Source organism: Achroia grisella, unplaced genomic scaffold (genome assembly GCF_030625045.1).
Source record: "Achroia grisella isolate CSIRO2021 unplaced genomic scaffold, CSIRO_AGI_Agris_v1 utg1174, whole genome shotgun sequence".
Classification (NCBI taxonomy): domain Eukaryota; kingdom Metazoa; phylum Arthropoda; class Insecta; order Lepidoptera; family Pyralidae; genus Achroia; species Achroia grisella.
The window spans coordinates 3443085-3467955 of NW_026712590.1; the positions used below are offsets into that span (position 1 = coordinate 3443085).

The 24871-nt window shown below is 33.0% G+C and overlaps 1 protein-coding gene across 12 annotated transcripts; it reads left to right on the forward strand.

Annotated features, from left to right (window-relative positions):
• Positions 1 to 637: 637 nt before the first annotated feature.
• LOC131852015 (uncharacterized) lies at positions 638 to 24493 on the forward strand. Of its 12 annotated transcripts, none has more exons than XM_059202595.1 (13): positions 2177 to 2991; positions 4025 to 4240; positions 4556 to 4657; positions 10692 to 10754; positions 11114 to 11200; positions 11581 to 11655; positions 12399 to 12473; positions 13049 to 13129; positions 13878 to 13947; positions 21056 to 21167; positions 21426 to 21505; positions 22027 to 22153; positions 23304 to 24493. In XM_059202595.1, exons 1-13 carry the CDS (start codon positions 2943 to 2945, stop codon positions 23832 to 23834), a joined length of 1668 nt encoding a protein of 555 aa, XP_059058578.1. In that variant the 5' UTR covers positions 2177 to 2942; the 3' UTR covers positions 23835 to 24493. The 12 variants fall into 12 exon arrangements, with proteins under 12 accessions (XP_059058587.1, XP_059058578.1, XP_059058570.1 ...); XM_059202587.1 differs by having other exon boundaries at positions 2179 to 2991; positions 22027 to 22168; XM_059202620.1 differs by lacking the exons at positions 2177 to 2991; positions 4025 to 4240 and adding exons at positions 5695 to 5784; positions 6085 to 6272 and having other exon boundaries at positions 4296 to 4657; positions 22027 to 22168.
• Positions 24494 to 24871: the final 378 nt, after the last annotated feature.

A 24871-nucleotide genomic window follows, 5' to 3' on the forward strand; every position in this document is an offset into this window, starting at 1 on the left:
TAACTCGAGTTGAATTCGAAATAGCACGCAGATTGGCTAAGGCCTGTTAGAAAATTATCATTACTAAATTTCGCAGGTATGATTGAAATAAAAAAGGTTTTAGCGACTATATTGTTACAGCTATTATTTATTTTACTATACTATTTTAACTTTACTTAAATAATTTACACCTTTTTAATAACAAAACTAGTTAGGTATGTAGCAGTCTTCGGACAACGATTATAGTTGTACATGGTAAAGTTATACTACCAGTCTATCTATGTGGGTATACTATTCTATTAATCTTTTAATCATCAGAATGAAATATACCTACTTAGATAGTTTTTAGTAACTTGTATTTAGTAATCTACTTTGTTCATTTGTTGCCTCAATCAATTGTTGCATTAAGTTGCAATCAACACATATTTAATTATAACAGTACCCAGAATTAGAGTATTATTTATTTAATTAACAAGAAAAAAAAAACACTAAAAATATTTTCTTGGTAATCAACATTCTTAAAAGTATGTACTTTCGACGACAAATATTCTATATAACGAATGAACCGTGCTTTCGTTTGATTCCTTCAATGCCACCAGCTCCAATTCGAGTTTGGGTTCAACTCGAGATGGCACATCTCTAATTCGCACTACTTCCGGTTACCGGAACGTATTGTTTGTTTACTTTGTTCATATTTGAATAAAGTATTAAAGTTGTTCATTTCATTATAATTTACTCGCCTTACTCTTTTTTTTTATACTATTGAATATTACACCGCACTGGGCTGTGATAAATATGTTTTTTTTTTATATTGGACTATAGTTTTAGAACTGAGATTACTCGCGAAAATATTCAGTGTTTGTTTAGATATTAAAATTAAAATATAGTTGCACGAAAGAGACGGCTGGAGTTCGGACGGTCTGTTTTGGATCATATTTGTACACAGTTATTAGTGACATCAGGAGTGGAAGACCACAGATCCGAAAAACTTGAAAGTAGAAGATATATTTATAAGTATGTCTACGGACTCCTATAGAAAGTGTGCTAAATGTCAAGCAACTGCTATTAAGGATGGCTCACATTCATTCCATCGATTTCCAAAACCAGGAAAAACAAATGTTGAACGGTAAAATTTGTATATTTATAACATTATTAATTAATCAATTATAATTGTAGACCAACTACCAAAATATTCAACATTCATATGGAAATAATTCTGAATATTCTAATTTTATTATTGCTAATAAACTGTATTTGGTACAGTGTTTAATTGCTTTGTTATTAAGTTTGTTTAGTCATTAAGCGCTACTTTAATTAACTAAAAGATGTGTACCTTCAACAGAGCAAGAGCTTGGGCTAAGTTTTGTTGGCCGCTGCAAGATTGGACATCATTGGAGGCCTTAACTCAGCTGTTTAAAAGCAACAAAGTATTATGCAAGAGGCACTTTAAAGACATTTGTTTTACTGATAATACAAAGAAGCAATTGGGAAGGTTTTCGGTACCTACTGAAGACAGCAGTCCAGATAATTTCCAATCAGGTCAAATATAGATTAATATTATCCCATTAATAACTTGTTCTATGGAACAAATTATAATTATAATCTGTAACTAAACTACTGAAACAACTTTTACTATATAATAAGGAGTGGAATGGATGTATTAGTAATGGGTACCTCATTGCTAAGAATATACAAATTTAAGTCAACTGCCCCAGGGTTCTCCTGGAAATGATTACTCCTTGCGAACTTATTCCGATGGGCTAACCGACTTAATCTCATGCTCAACATAACACTGGTGCACTGTTAGTGTATACCATTAGAGAAGGACGACTAAATTTATATTGAGATTTTAAATGCCATCATTATAATACACACACAAATACACAACAAAACTGTTATTAAATATGTGTTTAAGACATATTTATAACATCAAATTCGATTAGATTCGATTATTTCGATGGATTATAGAATATCTATAGCATCAAACATACAAAGATGGTTGGCATAAATACCCATTGATGGTACCCATCATACTGGTTAATGGGTGTTGTCAGATATATTACTTTATTGTTTTGGACAGGTCTATTGGGGTTTATTGCTGCTAATTAAATTGGTTTATTTTTCAGACATATATCTTTTGTATATGTTGGTTGACCACCAACATATACCAAGTTTAAATTATTTAATCTACATTGTAACAAATGTAATTTGAATATGAGTAGGTATCTGTTATGTATTTATTCACATACAATCTTTTTGAAAAAAAAAGCAAAAGTGGAAGATTCGTCGTTTTTTCTTAGCTGCAAAAACTACATTACTAACAGTAGGTACTTTAAACCTACCCTATACTATAGACTTACGATTATTAGTGGACATGTCAATGTCAGTCAATTACTTAGTGTCTGTATTTTACCCTCATTAATAAAGATATTTATTATTATTATCAAAACGGTCATGTTATTTTCTTACAGGAACACGTGTACAATAAGGTCTTAAAATTGTCATTATTCCTAATACGTTATGCGGCGTGTAAAAAAATGCATTAATATTTTGCGAATTTACTCGTTTTTTTAATCACCTCGTAACGTATCACATCGATTATCGGTATTGATGTTAAAAAGTCCGAATACATGAATGTTTCACCTCGGCCTATCAGCGCTCTTGTATTTTTAGACCGCCGAATATTTGGTATTGTTTTACAGAACGCAAGTGTTGGTCATTTGATCACCATTTCATATTTATCTATATTATCGAGGACTTAACATTGCATTATCATTAAATACATTAACATTGATATTTGCCCACTTAACATCGATGAATATTCGAACATCACTAAATCAACTGTAATAACATTCGCAGACTTACTGTGAAAGTAACCTTACGAAAAATCGTAATAGAATAAACTTGTGTTATGTTACGTGTTTTGTGTTCGGAAAACAATGTACAATTAGAGTTGTACAAAAATGAGCGCCATAAGAAAAAAATACTGTGTTTTTGGCTGTGATGCTTTGGGTAAGTTTTTATTATTATATTAAATAAAAATTATAGGTCTTTCCATGTGAAATAACATTCCTAGGTGTGCAAAACTTTCAAATGATTAGCATTCATTTTTATATTAAATAAACTGTTCATAGCTTATATTAATTATTTATTATATTAAATAGACTGGTCATGGCTGCATAGTCCATGTCTTAAATTTTATAGAAACATATGGTTTCTTAAATTCACCAGGGTCAGCACATTAATAATAGAAATCGGAATACAACATGTAATTAGTTTATTCGCCCCATGAAGCTGTAAAAGCAGTTACAATCAATGTTATTGACTTATAGTTTAATTTAAAAAAGTTTATCTGTCAACGTACAAACTGAAATGATACAATGAATGATAATGATAAAATAAGTATTTATACAATTGTATAAACACTTATTTTAGTTTTATAAAAACTTCTATTATATTATATAAATGAAAATCATAAATATTTTCTAGTCTATGTGTGGGAATAGTAGGATATTATTCTAAACTTAATAATATCATCTGCTTCTTCTTTATCCCATTTATTTGGCGTAATATGTTTTTCTCTTCCATTCATCTCTGTTCGCAGTCATCTCGTTATTAATCCCTTTCTCGCCATATCATCTTTCACACAGTCCATCCATCTCTTTTTCAGTCTTCCTCTACACTTAATAATATATAGTACAAAAATTACTTTACTTATATTCAATTAAATTTTAAGATTTTCTATTCCTTACGACAAGGATTCATCTGGTTAATTATTATCTATCTATCTGCTACTATGCATGTTAAAATTTTATTGGAATTTAAATTTTCTTTTCCTTTAAGGAGTATTCTTTTAAATTTCTTTAGCATACTTTCTGTGAAAATTTGAAATGATATTTGATACAATATTTCAACTATTTTTACATGCAACATTGAACATATAGTTAGTCATTGCATCTTTGTGATTTTATTATATTATGTCATATTAGGAACAATATTTTATTGACACTTGCCCATTAATACTTTCATTTTGTTTCTGTTTCAGTTACATATGATGTACCCATTCACTCATTCCCAAATCCAAAGAAGAAACCTGATGTGTTTTTGGCATGGCTATCAGCTGTTGGGGACAATCTTATAGAAACTGATCATTCTAGAATACACAGAAACAAAAGAGTTTGTGATCACCATTTTGATATTACAGCTAAAATAAGGGGTGGACGCCTTGTTTGGTCTGCAGTACCTACTTTATTCTTACATCGTCAGTAACTTTTTTTACATAGGAATTTGTAATACAATTGATATAGTGATAAATATATATGCTTAGTTTTTTTTTATATGTTCATACTTGCAAGTAAATTGAGAAAGAAATTACAAAAATATGTTCCCAATTTATCTTTGAAATATCATATCAGCTTTATAACGGCTACTATATGCTACATACTATAAGAATAAGAAATACTCTTTACCTTTTTCAATTTTAGCCTCACCATTACTCTGGTCAAATACAGTCTGGTCAGTAAAACAAATAACCTCTATATGATATATTATTGCTATGACAATATATATATTGCAGGTTTGCAGCCATCAATAACCACAATTGTGGAAATAGATCACAACTACTGTCTGTCCAGAAGAGATTATAGAGTGTGTGGCCCATGGATGAAAATTGTAATAGGTATTGAATATTATCTTACAAGTCTATTTTGAGAGAATCATGGTCTAGTGTATTACAACCACGACTTTGACCAAAAGGTATAGAGTTCAAATCTTGCAGACACTTACAAAAATATTTCATAACTAGCTGTTCCCGCGACTTCGTCCGCATGGAATTTAACAAAATGGTTAATTCGAGAATTTTTCTAAAATAAGAGTAGCCTAAGTTACTGCTTATTACATCTACAGCTACCTGCCAAAAAAAGTCCCGTCAAAATCACAGCCAAACAGACAGACTGACAATATAATAATCTTGTGAGGAGGAAGGGCATTGTTAATAATGTGCACTAATGAACCCATTGCTAGCAATGTACTATGTTATGACGACCTCCACGTGGCTTCCCCTGCAAACAGTATATCATCAATGAAAAAAAAACCAATATCGAGACATTTATGACAAGTGAAAATTGTATGATATGATCAGAAAACGTAATTTCATTGTCGGTTTTATTCGGTAGATGCGATGGAAGGTGTAAGGCGCTAACCTAACGACGTAATCACGCTCTCGCTTTTTCACTTGATTCGTTCATTTACCTGTTGAATTCTCCTAACTCGAGTTAACTCGAATTCAGAACACTCGAGTTAACTCGAGTTGAACATCTCTATTAAGTCTCGGTCTTCTTTGTGTGTGCTACTTGAAAACGTAGAAAATAAAAAATCATCTGTAATTTCAATGATTCATAATGATTTAACATTGTTTAACAAGTCTTTTTGGCAAAAAATAAATTCTGATCTGATTTTCGGCCGAAATTAACCTCAATTACGGTCTTACCGAGTTTTCTTCACATTGAATATCATAACTCGTCGGCAATTTTAAATAATTTAAGTGTTTTGATTTAATAGCGAAAGGATGTTTTTAGTTTAATGTTACGATAAGATGTTTCTACTTTTCGTTATGTTATTACGTTTTTAGGTTAATTCAGATTAGTTCATTACTATTAAAGTAGTTAATTATTTATGGTCTTTATTTTATATAATGAGTAACCGAAACAATTATAGGAAGTGTGCAAAGTGTCATAGAACACGCGCTGAAGACGAAACTGTGACCTACCATAGGTTTCCGAATCCTGCATCTGCAAATATTAAAAAGTGAGTTAAAAATATTTTATATTACTACTTAGATAATAAAATTTATTATCGGGTCCCCTTGTATTAAGCAGCAGAATAATAGCTGCTATTGCCTCAATCTTCAGTACCAATGTTTTCAGGTCGTTGGCAACATGATATTTAATTTAGCTGTAAATTATTTATTCTCCATTGATTGATCTCCATTTCTCTATATATGTAAGTGAGCAAAATTATGTGCCCATATATTTATATATATATTCTTGTTTTGTGATAGTGGTATATAATAAATGGCTAATTATAACAAATACTTGTCTTTTTCAGAGCTCACGCTTGGGCCAAATTTTGCTTTTCAAATGAAGACTGGTCCTCTTTGGAGTTCTTAAAGTCTCTCTATCTTAGAAACAAAGTCTTGTGTGGAAGGCACTTTCATTCCTCTCAATTTTATGACAGTGAAAGGCAAAAACTGAACAAATTTGCTGTTCCCGATATTGCTGAAGTTAAAAGTTCAAGTTAGTACCAGTTTTTTTACTTAAACACTATATTTCTGGAAGCCTCATGCAGACTTGCACATTTCCAGGTTTTTTATTTTATTACTATATTATTCCATTTACCATAGACTGTCACAATTTATGTACTATTTTAATAAACCTTTAAAAACATCTTGGGCTGTTTTAGAACATGTTTTGCTTTATTTAATATTTCTCTCTTCTAATTCTGTTTATTTAACAATAATATGGCAAACATTGCTCTCATTTTGTTACTAAATATAATGGTAGTATGAATTAATTATTCTAGTGTTGTTGTGTGTGACAGACCTCTTTTTATAGCTATTTCTATTTTTAAACCATATATTTTTTATTACATTGTTTTTGCTATTATTGTGTCATATATGTTACTACTAAATACATTACTTCAAGATTGGTATGTTATTTATTTTACTGAATATTCACTGCCAGCCATATTATTAGTCCATCTCCTCCAAAGATTTGTAACCTCTTTCTACCGCAGACATCTTGGAGGCAAAGAAGCACCTACTTTTATACACTCAATTGGAATCATTTCACCATGAATTCTTAATCTTACCGTGGGTCTTCCAACTAATCAAGGGAGGCTTAGAGGTCTTGTGTTGATGTTGGGAGAAGACGGTTTAATCAGTTTAAATGGAGGAATTCGTGCTGTTTTGGATGTCGACCGTCCAAAACAATTAGCTTTAATATATTGTAATGATTTAGAATGTGTAATTTTTGTTTAATGAAACTGTACTAATATTTCTATAAATGAATGTGTTGTTTCAAATATATTTTCTCTATTACTATGATTGATTATTTAAATTGCAATTTGTTAAAAATCTCCCGGACAGACTGGAATAAGAGTGTAAGTTTGGGGTTCAAACTCTTCAATACAGATAGGGCTTTCTTGTCTTGATATCTGTAATTTGTTCGTTAACTTTCATACGCGCATATAGTCTATCTCGATTTCACTCCAAAACTACTAAACCGATAATTGAAATTTGGTACATAGATAGTCTATATCCTGAGAAAGTCTATAAGTTACTTTTTAATGCAAAAAAAGGGTTGAAAGGGATTGAAAGAAATGAAATGTAGTATTGTTACTTTTACATCTAAAAGTATGAAACTTATTTTTTATGCTGTTGATTAAACATATTAGTCATTTTTGAAGATAGAGGGATGTCATGTCATGTATGACTTATTTGTATAATAATTAGGGTAGGTATATATTTAAAATTACCATCCAAGATCAGTATTCCACGCTGACGATATCACTGGCATAGCTATTTTATACGTATAATCATTAAGGATCGTTTGATCTATGTAATTTTCTAAACGTAGATTCAATTTTATCGATAACTTCAGATATTTATCGATTATTCCAATACAGTACGGACGTTAGTTTGACAGCTAAAAGTTCATCCATCATTCAACCAACCTTTTAATAATATATTTTAGTTGTTATATTTTATTTTTTAAGCTTTTTAATTTTAGGTTCTTAGTTGTACAATTAAGTTATGTAAATAAAATACTATATTTAAAAAAAAAACAAAAGTTCACATAAATGTCAAGTGTCAACTTGACACGGCACTTTCACAAGATTATTTACATTTGTGTTATTTATAAATTCATTACGCTTTTACAAATAGTTGAAGTTATTAATATTGTTTTGATATTTAATATATAAATATTACCTAACCCGTGTGATTTACAACAAAATATTTGTGTATGAATCGGTCAATCCACTTGTGTTTATTAGTTTGTATTGTTTAAATTAATTATTTGGCCACAAAAGTGTATATTACGTTGTCGTGTCTTATGTTATGAACGCAGAACAGGTATACATATACCTATTTTGTATGATATACATAACCTACAGGACAGTTAAATTGCATCCATTTTAAGTAAAAATCCAAATTGGTTGAGATGGAAATGGTCATCTAAGTATTGGTGACACAAAGATCTTGGTATGTTACAAATCTTGTGCAGAAAGTATCTCTATCCAACTCAGTTTGCTCCATGAAACTGAATTTGCAGCCTGCTATTAACTGTAAATTATCAGAATATGTTAAATCATGTTATTATAAGTTAATTAACCATGGTCACCATGTTTATATTACATCTTATAATTTTATGATTATAATCAAAAGTAACCTAATGTAAACAAAAAATTATAGTGGCTACATGTCAACTAACAAATAAATTCTATGGTGATATTTGCTCAGTGTAATTGAATTTGAGGTATAAGTATTGAGTGAATAATCACTATGTCTGCTTCAAGCTGGATTTATAAACTTCTAAAATTGGAGTTTTGCCATTCTTATACATACATTTTTTTAATCCTTTCTATTCTGCTAATTGATATTTCAAAAATAGAACAAACTATAGTTTTCTTATTCCCTAATTACAAGCTATGAGTTGTGTTCCCACATCCAACATTCCCACATTTCAGAAGAAGGACTTTTGCTGTACAAACCATTGATTGTGTGAGTGACTAATAAATTGTTATGCCTAAACGGTGCGCATTAGGATGTCCGCTTAATCAGGGTGAGTTTTAGTAATACATAGTCAGTGTTTGTAATGTTTACTTCAAATCATACATTGATGTATTAAGATTTGTTAAAAGCAAGTACACATATGACTGACATATAAAAAAATTGTAATTTCTAATATACATTTCACAATTTTAATTTTTATAATGAATATCTGATTATCCAGTAGGTTATAGTATTTGAAAAGAGGTTCATTGGCTAGTAATAGTAGTATTGTAGTAAACCTTTTTTCTTTATATTTATTTAGGAGCTTAGGATCACAAAAGTAAGCATGTGCAGTAAACCTACCAGTAATAAAAACAGATTGGTTTTAAAAAAAATGTATAGAGGTTGTTGTGATGAATTCTGCCATTGAACTAGGTTCTATTACTAAAAATTCCTTGACCAGCTGTGTCTAGAGATACTAAAATTTGTAAAATAGAGGATTTGTATGACAGCACACACAAACCTGTATTTCCTTTATTATTATCGTCAAGAAACTTGTATTTTGAAGTGTGTGATATAACACACTGATGACATTATAATTACAGTATTTAAAGATAGAGAACTAGATCTCAGGATGTGCAACTCATTTTATATTTGTTGATGGCTAAGCTCCTGTTGATATCTGTTGCTATTTGCCACTGAATGGTCATTGTGCTCTGATTTCAGATATCCCTAATCATGGGTTTCCTAACCGTAAAAGACATCCTGAAAGATTTAAACTATGGGTTGAAATTGCTGGTGGGACATTAAAAAGTGAAGAAGATTTTATAGTGTATGAAAAAAAAATAGTTTGTGATTTACATTTTACTGAACGCGATAGAAATCGGAACAAGCGTTTGAATGCATTAGCGGTGCCATCGCTTCATCTTCCTGGTGAGATGCTGTCTACTGCATTTGTTGTAATATATATATGAAATGCTAGCATTGAATAGATAAGATACATAGCATGATATTAATGAAACATGAAATGAATGGCCCAACTAATATTTCGCATAGATGCCTAATTACAATTATTATAATTTTCCTAGATCTTTAGAGATTTTCCAATTGGGCCGAGGTGCTCGCCTTGAGGGAGGCAACCTAAAACATTCTGCAAAACTTGACTTGACTATAGGAGTGCTACTATATGATGGTATCTATTTTTTTAACTATAGACAAACAGGAATTTATAGCTATTGTATCTCCAATTGATTCTCTTGGTATTCCAGAATGCCTGGCAAACTTGCTATTCTTATTGTTCTTGTTAGTTTCTATTTAAGCTTAAAGTGTTGCAATAAATTTCTTATTCATTTTGATCGAATATATGAGTATTAAACAAGTTTGTGTTTTATTTACATTTTCTATTTATACTTACTCCTACTACAAAAAAAATTGAATTGTGTAGTATCTATTACGTACTACTACTCTTCAATTTAGTGTAAATTTTTAAAGTGGTAGAACACGCAGTATGGCCTCATATGGTTTTGCAGCACGAATGGGCGGCTGATCCATCGTGCCACCACTGATACGCACAGGGTATGAAGATGGGAAGGAGAAAGGGAACAGTCTTCTTTCTTTTCTGTTCAAGACAGCCAAGACGATCAGATGTAGAATATAAATTCTTGTTAAAGTGTAGTTTAGTTACGTAATGAATGTGGAGTGTAACTTGTAAGAGAAATAAAAAACAAGTACCGCTGCATCGACATTTCTGAAAATTTCCAATATACCTTAATACACCTTTTCAGAACATTGGCGTTAAGTGTTATTGCGTTTCGCATGAGTCGTGGTTCCGGAATTCCATCTTAAAAACAATGTTATCTCTATGTATCAAGGCAAATCCTTTGAACATTGGTTAATCTAAGGTTACTTAGATTAATTTAAAGAGTTTGTTTCTTTGTTACAGAAAACATACCCGTCAAATCTTTGGAGAGCAGTGCTCCAGCAGATAAGCAGAATGTGTCTAAGAGTAAGTTCATACTCTTTAATCTCAATTGATAGAGTTTCCACCACATTCAAGTAGACTGTATCTATATTTATTAATTAGCTTTAAGACACGCACAACTACATTGTGGATTTATTTGTAAATCCATACCTATAAAACAGCCAGACTAGTATTAACAATTATGGTAATGAATACAAATTTTTGTACCGTGCGTGGAATCGAACTCGCGACCATTGGAAGTAAGGCGGTGTGGTAAATCGCTAGATCACCGAGACCGTAAAATGTAATATAAATAGATACATTGAAATTACTTTGTCTGTCGGTAGTGAGTAAATAACTGTTTTGTACAGCTGTAGTGTTTTACTGCTTTATTTATATTACAGAACAGCTTCCCAACACTTCGATACCGGATACCCGTTTGCTTTGCGAGAACAGTACTCCCGTAGTATTGGACCAAGATGCGCTAATCGGTATGATGATACCATTTAATTATTTCACTCAAAACCTGCCTTTACGCATACGTTCTTTCACAAGCAAAATCATTTATTCATGTAGGACACTTTAGCCGCTTCTGAATGTCAAGTTTTTTTTATCGTCCAGTTCAGTATACAGATTCAGTTAAGAAGAACTGGCAAGAAACTCAACAGATTTTTTTTTATAAAATCGCGTTTATGTACATTGTATAATTATAGTGGCCATGACTAACATTAAATGAATCTCGTGCATGAACAACTATTGCAATATTTTGACCCTTCTGTCACCAACCCCTATTTTCTAAAAGCGATTTTAATATACATGGCAAAACAACTTTGCGGGGTCGGCAAGTAATAATATGTTTGTTATTTTACAGAACAACAAATCCAATCACCATTGTCTCATCTTGACGACAATTCTCCAGCAGAACACGACGACGTTGTGCCAACAGGTACGTTTATTAACCTGACTAGTCGTACGCCCCATCTTCGCCCGAGTTCGCATAATTTTTGTATATGTTAACGACATATATAACCTATGCCACTTTGAAAAAAAAGTCCCGTGCCACATGGCTAGGTTTACGTGTATCATCTTAGGGACGGATATACATACATTACGGACATACATACGTATTCAACACCAATCGTAACGGAAATGAATTATTTAGAAAAATAATATCCTCGAACTATTTACACATCGCTATCTACTCCCAAGCTAAATTGAACTTTCGCTATGGCACTAGACAACTGTTTGATATATTTAGATACATTTTTTGTAATAGAACAATACAATCATATTCATGAATACAAAAAAGCGAGGAATCGAATCCGCGACCATCGGAAGAAAAACGCTCTGTAAAACTACTACCGACCACTGAGACCGTCAAAAAATTTCCTACCTTTGTAAGAGGATCTAAGCGGGGTTGTAGTGATTCTTTTTTCCAATTTAATAAGACAAGCGATACTGGTGATCTGCTTTCCATTACTGTTTTTTTTTTTTGGGAAAATTTCTCGTCCACAAGGATGTTCCCATTTTTGCTCATCCCGGTAAAAGAACGGCAGTACACATTTACCTCCTGTAAATGTGTACAGCCGGCTGAAAACCCCAAGGTGTTCCTTCTCTTCACCTTTTGTCAGAGTTACGGGAAAGCCTCATAACTTATTATTGTAACCTATATAAGTATTATTTTTTTAGAAAAGGAACCTGAAGTACCTTTGTTTTCTTGGGAGGAAGGTGCTCCAGTAGTCTGCGACGACGATGTAATCACAGGTATGACAGTCACAAGCTGAACAGAACTTGTATCACAACTGATAGAAATAATTAGATACATTTTTTTTGGTAATACTTAATATATCTGATACTAACGAAATACTTAATACTGATACTAACACTCACGCTTATGAATACAAATGTTTGCACCGTCCGAAGCGGTTCGAAGTGAAGCGGTATCCTCAACAGCTAGGCCATCGAGGTCGTATATAATATATTTAATTCGTCGTATATAATATTTTATATATCTTATCCGTCATACTCGTGAATGTGTGCTGCTTGTGGGGACTTCAGGCTATGACCACAGATTAGGCTCCTTTTAACAAAATTGCAATAGCATTTGTTGGTGGTCACTCTATTTGAATTTATATATGAATGTGTATTTGTAATGTTTGTAAACATGTACAAGCTCATTTGAAAAGAATAAGAGCTAAGTTTCTTGTCAGTTCTTAGCTCGAAAGCTTTTCGAACTGACAGTAGATTTAACATCATTAGAGTCTGTAATACAACTACATGAATATAAATATTTTGATTTTGATATGTATGCAAATCATAAGATCTCTCTTTCGTTACAGACTCTGCATATGTTGACGACAACCGCTCCATGTATAACGACGATGCTCCGAAAATTGAATTGAAACAAAATAAGGAAAACGGTAAGCTTGCTGTGATATTGACTATTAATATATACACCAGGGGCGGACGAAGGCCTAGGCAATATAGGCATGTGGCTTTTTATTTTTACTTGGAGAAAATTCCTCATAGAGACCCGCCAGCCCCGGGGCAGGCAAGCGGGTACTCTGAGACTCATTAAAATCTCCAAAGTATTCCGACGAAGCGCCAATTGCCGGAGTCATGGGATTACAATAATAGTTCACCGCAACTCCGCCGGCGTCAGCCCATTTAGTAACATAGACTATCAAATGCAAAGTATGTGTTTTGATCATGACTGAAAAACAAGCCGGGAATTGCAATGTGCTGTGCCCCGAATTATAATGTTGCCTAGCGCTCGCTTTAGGCTTAGTCCGCCACTGATACACACGCATAGGCGCATCTAGATAGACCTCGTGCAATGTGTTATATGTACCCAATTATCAAAATAATTCTACAATGATATTATAATAATTCCATAAAAATAAAAATTGTGTATTAAAATAAATTAATACATTTATGATTTACTTTATTAACATGTCATACAATATACTTAATCTGTAATCAAATCAGACAGTGTCATATATAATAAATAAAAAAATTCATATAATTGTCATTATTTATGGAGTTATAATTACTAATATGATTAAAGTAAAATTTTCACGATATATTTTAACAACTAGTATATATAATATTATAGATGTATGATAGATCTTTGTATACGTAATAATTTGCTTATTATATATCATACAGAACAAGAAAGGAGCGTACCTGAAATACATGATGGATACAAATGCAACGACTGTAAGGGAGCGATATCAGGGTAAGTAGTGTTTTTATTTGATACTTGTTGACTGCTGACACCCGCTAATCATTACATCCTTATTACTTAATATTTTAAATGTGAAAGTAGGGTAAACATATGTTTGTCACGTTTTCACGCATAAACTACTGAACTTATCATCATGAAATTTTGTACAAACGTTCTTGGAGATGTTAGAATGTACATAGGCAGATTCTAATAATCTCCGATATTATAAAAAAATCACCAAAGTAATAAATGAAAGACCTTCTTACTTTATTTTTCATTAATTAGTTTTTGTATTAAGAGGCCTTTCACATTTTTTGGCCTAAAAGCAGTGTCTTTGGGGTTCTGGTTCTAAGAAATTAAGAGTCGGATATACATTTTGATTCCTGAATTATATAGATAGATATCTCATCTTAAAAACAACATCTTTGAAATGTTAATTTTCTCTTTGTTAGTCTTTCTAATTTCTAAAATAGTTTATTCAAAAACGCTAAATGACAGAAGTTTGGGGTCGTCGTTCATTAATAAACAAACATAAATTGATATGATATCTTTACTAAAACTTGATAATTACTTTATAAATTGAGACAGCATCGTCCTTTTTTTCATTTTCAACTTAAATATCTAAAAAATTGATCATAATTAAACCCGAAATTTCAACAAAACTTTGCCATAATCATTTCTAATTTTCTCATAAATACAACGAAATTTTTGCATAAAAAAAACATAATAATAAAGTTAATATACTTGTAAATTAGAAATATGAAAAAAAAATATAAGTTTCTAAGAAAAAAATAAACAATAATAATAATTTAAAGTTGTATAAATTCCGTTGCGCCAAATGTAAATTCTCAGTGCTGCGCTAGCGCTCGTCGAGGTAGGACCTATGCCATTTTTTACAACACCGCTAAGATAAGACATTCGTCAGTGAACATTAGTATAGAGCGACTAAACCATTTTGATAATTTAAGTAATATTTAATTAATTTTGCTAATATATACTTATTTCTACGAATATTAATTTAAAGTTGTTGTTAAATATATATATATATATATATATATATAATATTTATTTTAGCATGCCAAGACAAAAGTACAGTTATGCTACAAATAAAACCTACCTACCCTGCTGGACTATGAAAAGCACAAGAGCATGGTATTTCGTCACACTAATGGCAATTAATTGTTAAAATTAAAAAAGATAACAATTTAGTATTTTTAAAAATAACACTTATCTGAGAGAAAAATGTAAGAAAATGTAAACCAATTTTACTCTATGTTTATTTTGTAGTTTTTTTCTAAATTAAAATAGAGTTATTGTTTATAAAAATACCATTATTATTTTTACGTACATTTGTCTTGTGTTATATAGTGTATATCATCTAGTATGCAATGTGGATTGTAAATAAGTTACCAAATTATATATAAATTATATTCCTTAATGTTTAGAGATATTTTATACAATTTTATTTTATTTTACACAATACAGATATTTCTAAATTGCAGCTATTCTGTTATTATACTCGTTGGACTTTCATTACTGTACAGTTATGTCAAATAATTATGCGTGTTTGGGTGAAAAGTCAACAATATTATAAATGTTTTTATTTAGAGACTAGCTTTTAGCTCGCGGCTTCGCCCGCGTGAATATGGGATATATAGGTTATCGCGCGTTTAAAGATCCGTGTACAGTATTGGGACGTTATATATAAACCTTCCTCTTGAGTCTATCTATTCTGTCTATTAAATAACAACGAATCAAAATCTGCGTAGTTTTTTAAGATCAAAACATACATAGATCTATTACATGTGTAGATGATATTTTAACCGGAAATTGAAGCCGTTAAAATGGTATTGGCAGATCAGTTGGAATCATCGGTATTCTTGGTATATAAGCTGGTTGCCCAGCTAACGTACCGGTTATAATGGTCTACAATTAAATTGTCTTTCAATTCTTTAGTAAGCAATATATCCAATGGGACGCCATTGCACATGTTCGGCGGGCTTAAATTTCATGACTGGATCATGCTTTTGAGAAATTCCTTCCTCAAGTTTGAGCATTTAGTGTGGGAAATCACTATCTGTGCTTCCATAAAAATGAGCTCTCAAATTTGTCAGTAGTTTTAAACTTTCAATTAAAGTCCATAAGGGAGACGATGTTAATGACACAGAGAGTCTTTCAGAAATCTCCAGCAAAAGTATAAAAGTAATCCCGCCAATGAGAGCAGAGGTGTTTCTAAGGTCTTTTAAGGTTCTGTCCAAAATCTCTATAGCTCATGGTGATTTCATTACATATAATCAATGAGGCGTCTTATAATAATTTATAAAAAGGTTTGACATTAACAATTAATTATTTATCAAGAATCAAGAATCGGCCAACCAAGAACGAGAAGCTGCAATATCAGCCAATATCATGCGGCGACGTCAATGATGCAGGAACAGCAATGATAGCAGTTGAAGCTTTTTTTTTACAACTTAGAATGGCAAACAAGCTGACGGCTCTCCTGATGGAAAGGGGTAACCGTCGCCTATATACATGAGCAGTACCTGCCATGTTCATATCAGCACATTGTTTCCCTCATGCGTTGCCATTCCTGAAAACTCGGGTGTTATTCCCCTGTACCTTGTAAATTCACTACCATATATATACACAGGTAGTCTATATAGATAGATATATATATACACAGATAGTATACCCTAAGAAAGGTCATAGACTACTTTATAGTACGAAAAAAGTATTGTAAGGGATTAAAAGCGGAGATGAAAGGTTGTATAAAAATATCGTCATTGTTTAATTGAAACAAAGAAACTTTTTTAGGTTATAATCTAAATATATTTCCTTTATTTGGTCAATTTCATTATACCACGCTGGCGAAGTCGCGGACACACCTAATCTATAATATATAAAGCTGCATTACGGTCACTGACTGATTGACATAGTTGTTCTCCCAGAAGCAGTGCCGGGGGGTCGTGACGATGTATGAAACCTCTCGCCAGGGTGACCACGAGAAAATTCCGAAAGTTGGGAAAATCCAAGATGGCGGACCAAGATGGCGGCTGAACTTTGTCAATTTCCGTCGGATCGATTTCGTTCAAGCGGTAGTTCGTAGCGGGCCGCAAACGGTTGTATTTCAGGTTAAAAGAAAAAAATAAAATCCAAGATGGCGGCGTGAAAATGAAAATGAAAATTGTAATTTTTCGAGGGTTTCAAAAACCGAAATTCCCAGGGTAGTTGCGGGGGTGCTGGCGACACCGGTTGTAGGGCATAGGAAACTCGAAGGACCCGACCTCTAGGGAAAATTATGAAATTTCGAAAATCCAAGATGGCCGACGAGTTGGGGGCGTGTGAATTTGGTCCTAAAAATCCGGATTATTTTCAAAGTGATTTTTTAGATATAGGGCAACCCCGTAGCGAGTCGGCTTCTATGGGGCGATGATGGGTCTCGGTAAGAAGTATTGCCAGCGCTAAAAAGAATTCCCGAATTTGGGGTAATTTGGGAGAAATGGTCCAAAAAGTGTGAAAAATTTTTTCGACATTTTTGACAAAAGAGGCATCAAGGCCTATCGAGAAACATCCCCTAAAGGGTTTTAGGTGGGTTTTGTTGGAATTTGCTGGCAACACCCATACATGGTTTGACCAAAATAGAAATTGGGGTGTCTCTCCAAAAACTGAAATTCCTAGGGTACTTGCGGGGATACTACCGATCCCTATTGTAGGCCATTGGGAGGCTGAAAGACCCGGCCTCTAGGGAAAATTATGAAATTTCAGAAATCCAAGATGGCGGCCAAGCTATGGGAGATTTAGTTTTTGGAAAAATTTTGGGATATTTTCAATCGCGTTTTTGCTGCACATGGCAACCTCGAAGCTTGTCTCTTCCTACGGACTTGGATAACTCTCAGTAGGAAGGTTTATCAAGCCTAAAAAATTTCCCCGATTTTGGGTTAAATTTGGAGAAAAGTCCCATAAAGTGGGAAAAAATTTTTTCGACATTTTAAATGAAAAAGTCTTGTTGGTCTACCAAAAATCGTCCCCCGAAAGGTGGATTTTATCGATATTTGCTGGCAACACCCATACAACATGGTACAAATTTTGAAATTGAGATGTAGCTTCAAAAACTGAAATTGATAGGGTACCTACGAGTGTGCTAGCTCAACACACTGTGTGGCGTCGGATAGCCAAAGGACTCGGCCTCTAAGGAAAATTATGAAATTTTAGAAATCCAAGATGGCGGCACAGATAGGGGAGTTTTGCTTTTCGGAGAAAATTTGGGACATTTTTAAATGTTGTTTTAGGACACATGGCAACCCCGCAGCGAGTCGACTTCTATGGAGAGATGATGTCTCTTGACACAAAGTATTACCTGGTATGAAAATTTTCCCCGGTTTTGGGGTATTTTTTGAGACAGGGCCTAAAAAGTGGGAAAATTTTTTTTCGACATTTCAAACAAAAGAATGATGAAAATCTGTCAAAAGTCATCCCCTTAAGGATTTTTGGTGGTTTTTGTCAAAATTATCTGGCAACACCTCAGATCAGTTTTCTTAGGGAATAGTACAAGAAGAAGTCACCGAGGCTCTACATAATGTATGGACGAAATGTTTCTGTTACTAAGGTGAATACGTCAAAACTATTAGGAAGTAAAAATCCAAAATGGCGGCAGAGATAGGGAGTTTTGCTTTTCGGAGAAAATTTGGGATATTTTTAAATGTAGTTTTAGGACACTTGCCAACCCCACAGCCAGTCGACTTCTATGGAGAGATGATGTGTCTTAACACAAAGTATTACCTGGTATAAAAATTTTCCCCGATTTTGGGTATTTTTTGAGATAAGTCCTAAAAAGTGGGACAATAATTTTTGGACATTTCAAACAAAAGAATGATGAAAATCTGTCAAAAACAATCCCCCTATTGATTTTAGGTGGTTTTTGTCAGAATTATCTGGCAACACCTCACATTAGTTTTCTTAGAGAATAGTACTAGGAGTCACCGAGGCTCTGTACAATGTATGAACGAAATGTTTCTGTTACTAGGGTGAATATGTCAAAAGTATTAAAAAGTAAAAATCTAAGATGGCGGCCGAGTTAGGGTACTTAATTTATGACATTTTTACTTTTAAAATTCAATACCACTAAAAAGTTGACTTCTATAGAGCAATGGATATTCTCGGTGGGAAATATTACCTGGTCCAAAAAATTTTCCCGGAGTAATTTCGAAGAAAAGTAAAAAAACGTGGAATTTTTTTTCGGCTAATTTGAACAAAACAGTGATGAACATTGGTCCAAAATTATCCCTTAAAGGGCCCTAGGTGTTTTTTGTCAAAATCTCCTGGCAACACCATACATAGATTTTCATAGTAAATCGTACTAAGGAAGTCCTAGGTGTATGTAACCTGGGCTCTGTACAATGTATATATGAAGTGTTTCTATCACCAGTGTATATGTTAAAAGTATTTAAAAAGAAAAAATCCAAGATGGCGGCCGAATTAGGATAGTTTATCTATGATGACAATTTTAAGAACTTTTTAAAATTCAGTTTTAATCATCCCTGCATCGAATTATTATATACTCTCGGTGCAAAGTATTAACTAATTTTCATAGTAAACAGTATAAGAACTAAAGCTCTGTACAATGTATGGACAAAATGTTTATCGCCAAAGTGGATAAGTTAAAAGTATTCAAAAAGGAAAAATCCAAGATGAGTTCGAGATTTTATCTCTGATGATAAATTTAGGAATACATTTTGGGGTACCGGGCTTCCCTGCAGCGAGTCGACCTTTATTGAGCTATGGTAGATTTCGGTTCGAAATATTATCTAGGCTACAAATTTTCCCCGATATTTAGGTAATTTTGCAAACCCAAAATGTGGGAATTTTTTTTTTCGACATTCTAACATAAGAGTGACGGGGATCTATAATAAATCTCATCTTAATCGATTTTTTGTAAAATTAGGTGGCAACACTAAGCATACATTTCTGTATACTAATACAGAAAGGTAGGTAATATGAGGTTTTGTATTGTGACCATTAATAAAAATTAAAAAGTAGGTTAAGTTAGGTTTTGTGTTGCGACTCTTACAGTAGAAATTATGCCTCAGAATAATATAGTAAACAGAAAGGTAGGTTAGGTTAGGTTTTCTATTGTGACCATTACAATACAAAGTTTCGCCACAGGATGGTACACGTGAAACAAAAATTCACTGTTACAATAGGAAGTCACCTAATCGTATCAAAACAGACAACTCTACTTGCCAACCAAGTCTATTCGAAAAGAAAACCGTCTTCACAAAAAAAATCAACGACAACGCCTCGAGATATTATTTGAGGCCCGCGCAAACACGCACCCTCTAGTATACATATAAGGATGGGACCTTTAAATCAAAACAAAGCCTTGAAAACACAACTATTATATATAAATAAAATAATTATTTGCTAAGTATAATATTTAGAACAAGTGAATATGGCAATAATGTATCCGACTCTTATAATAAATTATATTGTATCTATTAATAAATAAACTGAATTAATATGTAAGAAGAATTAATTAGTAAATTTATGTTATAGTAATTTCATGTCCTTATCCCAATTATTTGTTACTCATATTACTTAAGGTTTTGGCTTTTAGTTGTACAATCGGCCAGCATCCTGACATCAACCCTCTAGGAATAATATAATAAAAAAATATGGTCATTATTAGCACTTTGATAATTAAGATAAAAACGTTATTTAAAAAAATCCAATAAGTAGTCTTAGTTAAGTAGAAACATATCACATTATTAATTAAAATATTACAAGGATCAAAATGGTTCATACTAAATCCACACCGATTGCGCTACACGGTTATTTGCGTCTGTGTGCGTGTAGTACTGTGTGTGTTAAATCCATTCGATTAAACCTAAATTGAGCGGCATCATTTTGTAATAGGCCTCTTAATATCTTTTGATATTGGTCATTATTTTGAAAATGCACGGTTGTCAAGCTTCAGCAGGCTGTCGCAAATTTAAGTGTCAAAAGTGCGGTCGTGACTTTAGAATGGGTCTAAAGCTTGTTAGTTGAAACTATTCTAACATCTTGAATATATATTTTGGTTTATTGTTTTGTTTTTAATATGTTGCTTATTCATTGTGTTCAGTTTCAGATACACGTGCGTGCAGTGCGAAGACTACGACTTATGCGAGGCGTGCGAGGCGAGCCGTGGGCACTCACACCACTATATGCTGCGGGTGCCGGGGCCCAGGCCGCAGGTTCACATCTTATTATATTATTAATTTCTATACAATCTACGTCGGTAACTCCTTAGTCCAATGTTAAATCATTATGTCGCGCTGTCGATTGCTGCAAATATTAAAATAATGTTTGCCTTCCTAATTATCGGCACTAAGATGCTGTTTCACTCGCCGGTTACATAATGCCCGTATGACGCTAGCAGTGTGCGCTAGAGACGACATAATGCTTCCTTCTCTTTCCCACATATATTACATCAATGTTTTTATTATTTACAGGGCGAGGTTAAATCTCTAATAGACGTATTACGCGACATGTTAAATAAGATGACGGAAATTGTGACCGACGCTCTTGACGGGTATGTAGTATATAATATAAACACTCAGTGCTGTTATAAATACCAATGCTCTATAAAGTTTATTTACATATGTATAGTTTGTAAAGTTTGATCAACTTTTCATAAGTGTGTACACTCTAGGACTAAGTGTGGTTGTGCATTGTGAATGAACCACTTAGATACCGTGTGAGGGTAGAATCATAAGTTGAAGTTCCAGATGACCATTCTCCTGTTCTTACAAGACCGACTACTCATCTGTATTCGTGTGCAGCTAGCTGGTTGCTCTATGGTATAAAAAAATGTGAATAGTTGAATAGTACATCTCTTTATTATAAACAACTGTATTACGTGAAATTAGGAAAAATATGGTATTTTATTTACGGGGTTTTCCTACTGTGTTTTTCGTCTCCCACAGACAACTTGGTCTTAAGATTTCATTATTTGTTTTTACACACAACATTTGAACTTACTACAACTTCCTCACTCTTTAAAGTGTAACGTAATTTACGGACATCTCTTATCCTACATCGTATATGTTACAGTATTAAGGAGGAAAATGAAGACATACCATGTGAAGCAGATCCTTTTGATGGAGTGATCACACCATCGGCCCTGGGCAGTGCTGTGCCGTCACAAGTAGACGATACGGATATTATGGAAGTGACGGATGTAAGCAATGAAGAGGTTATTATCTTTGTATATATTTAACAGTGGTAGGCACGTCCCCATTGCTATGTTTAATTAAAATACAGCCTGCGAAAAGTGGGCATGTCAAGTCTTGTGTTCACCACAACATCGACAGTTGACAATGCTTCCGAATATCCTATTGAATATAACAGTTGTATATGTAAATATAGATAAAACAAACTGACATTTTATATAACTAACATATATAAATACTTTTTCTGAATTAACAACATATAAAATATCTGTGGAATATTGAATTTCATGTTGAAAATTAAACAGTGGATACTCTTGTAAGTCAACTGCTTGATGGAGGGCAGATTAAGATCGCGGTGGAGATCTACGCTGCGAACGAACCACGGCGCACCGGTGGCTCGACGCAGAAACCTATTCTGTATGATCTGTAGTCTGTTGATTAAATAGTAGGGTATGTGGGCGAATACGGGACTAGCGTAAGTCATGATGGGAGAGCGCGACCGAGAACCAACCCGCCTTTTACGGGCGCCCGAGCGCGTCCTTCCCCACTCCCGCCGAGCTGTGCGCGTCCTTCGTCCCACCCCCCGACAATTCCTGCACGTGTCGGTGACCGACGGGGCGTCACAGCGAATACGCGCACATTTAAAACTAAATACAATAGTAACAATATAAAAACTACAAAAAAACCACGTGCGACTAAATTCCATGTGATCAGGCTACACTAAACCTGTATTGAATTTACACAATGGGCGGACATAGAATTCACAGTATCCATGCCGCTACAAAGGGTACGGTACAAACAATAGTCTAACCTAAACAATAGTCAAACACTAGAAAAATACAAATTTATACACAAATTTATTTACGTGTTGTCAATGCCGACTCGTGGTCCGCAACATAAATGTTAATACTCTTTTGCTATTTGCTCCTTCATTAATGAAAACTTAAATTACCTATTGTTTTTGTTAGCTATTGTAATTATTGTATGTTTGATCCTTTTATTTTGAACTATTTCCTTGAGTTGAAAGAAGTTTTTTTTATATGTTTCTTAATTTCGATCAGTTGTATAATTGTTATAACAAAAAAATGGTGTGAAAAATGTATTGTTTGTGACCATTTGCAATTGTAATTAAAATTATATTTTTCTTTTAATCAACAGGAAGATGTCTCTACAGCTATGGAACAACATGGAGATCATGAAACAGTGTCTCCTAATTGTAATCAAAATCTATTGAAGAGAAAGGCTTCAGAAGAGTCCGATATTGTAGTAAAACAAGCAAAAAGTAGCAGTAAAAAAATGTCTTTGGCAGAATATATGGAAGAAGAGTGGTTGAATGAATCTCTACTAGAAGAATATGATAGTAACAAAGAATTGTCGACAGCACATACTACCATAGAGTCGTATACTCCATCAGAGCACACAGACAGTTCTATAAATGTACCTAGTACTGGGTGCAGAACAAAAGACGGTATATCAAGTCCTAAAACAAAAATGAAAGTGCTCTATAGAAGAACCCTGAAGTTTAATAATACATCCGATACTAGGTACCGAATTAGATTTCCCAATATCCCAAATAGTTCCACAAGTTTTTCTCAGTCTATTCTCAAAGACTGTGTAGTTAAGGTTGTTGATATAGGAAAAAAATATCTTAGTACAAGTAGTTCTCGGAGTACGGAAGGAAATAGTTGACACTATTGAGGAAATCAATGGAACTTTGATTAGAAAATTTATCACAAGATCTCATATAAACATACCAAAAGTAAGTAAAAAAATTGACATGAATAATGTACAGGGGAAATAATGATTTAATAAAAGAAACTTTAAAGGAATTCTAAAGCTGTATTAGACGCGCATGACTCCCCGGCTCCCCGCTTTGTTCGCGGGCTGCTCGTATAATGCCATTTTTGTCCTAGTCACTGTTCATAGATCGCCATCTTGTGCCCCACTACTCTCGAAAACCGGAAGTGATAAGAGGTGATATATTTAAAAAAAAATTTTTAATAAATAAACTCTTATTGCTTGGAAATGTACCGTCCGGTGAGCGTAATAAAATAAAAAAACATTCCCAGGAGTTCATTCTTTTGAATAGGAATGATCAAAGGGGGTATACCTTTTTGGTTTTATAAAAATGAAGACAAAGTAATTATTCTTAATATATGGCTCAAGTAACATATTCGAGGTAAACAATTTAAAGATTTCTTTGACTCTGTAAAGAAAGATAGAGACGGAGTTGTGTTTGAAATCTCAAGATTCTTTTCTAATGATTATGAGTGTGGACAAAAGATGGACTAAATCCATTGATTTCTGAATGCAGAGAATATGTAGAAAAATAAATATTTTTTTAACTATCACTGTGTTTTTATTACCGTTGCATTTGGTAGGCTCATGATACAGTTGTTGTACCATAGATGACATAATATTACATAGTTGTACAGACATTTAAAATAAAAAAGGTGATAACCAGGTTATATGTAATTATGCGAGTTCAGTCCAAATGAGTCCAAAGCACGAAACAATCAGAAATTTATCAACCGAAGTCAAAATAGAATAAATAAAAAACTGATAAGTAGCGAATGAAATTAAATATATCACCGATATGATATTGACAGCTAAATTTTTAATAGATTACACTGATAAATAGGCAAATTTGCTATCGATTAATTTAGTCTAGTTTTCACTGATTGAAAATAATTGAAATATAAATTGATAATACGATTACGTATATA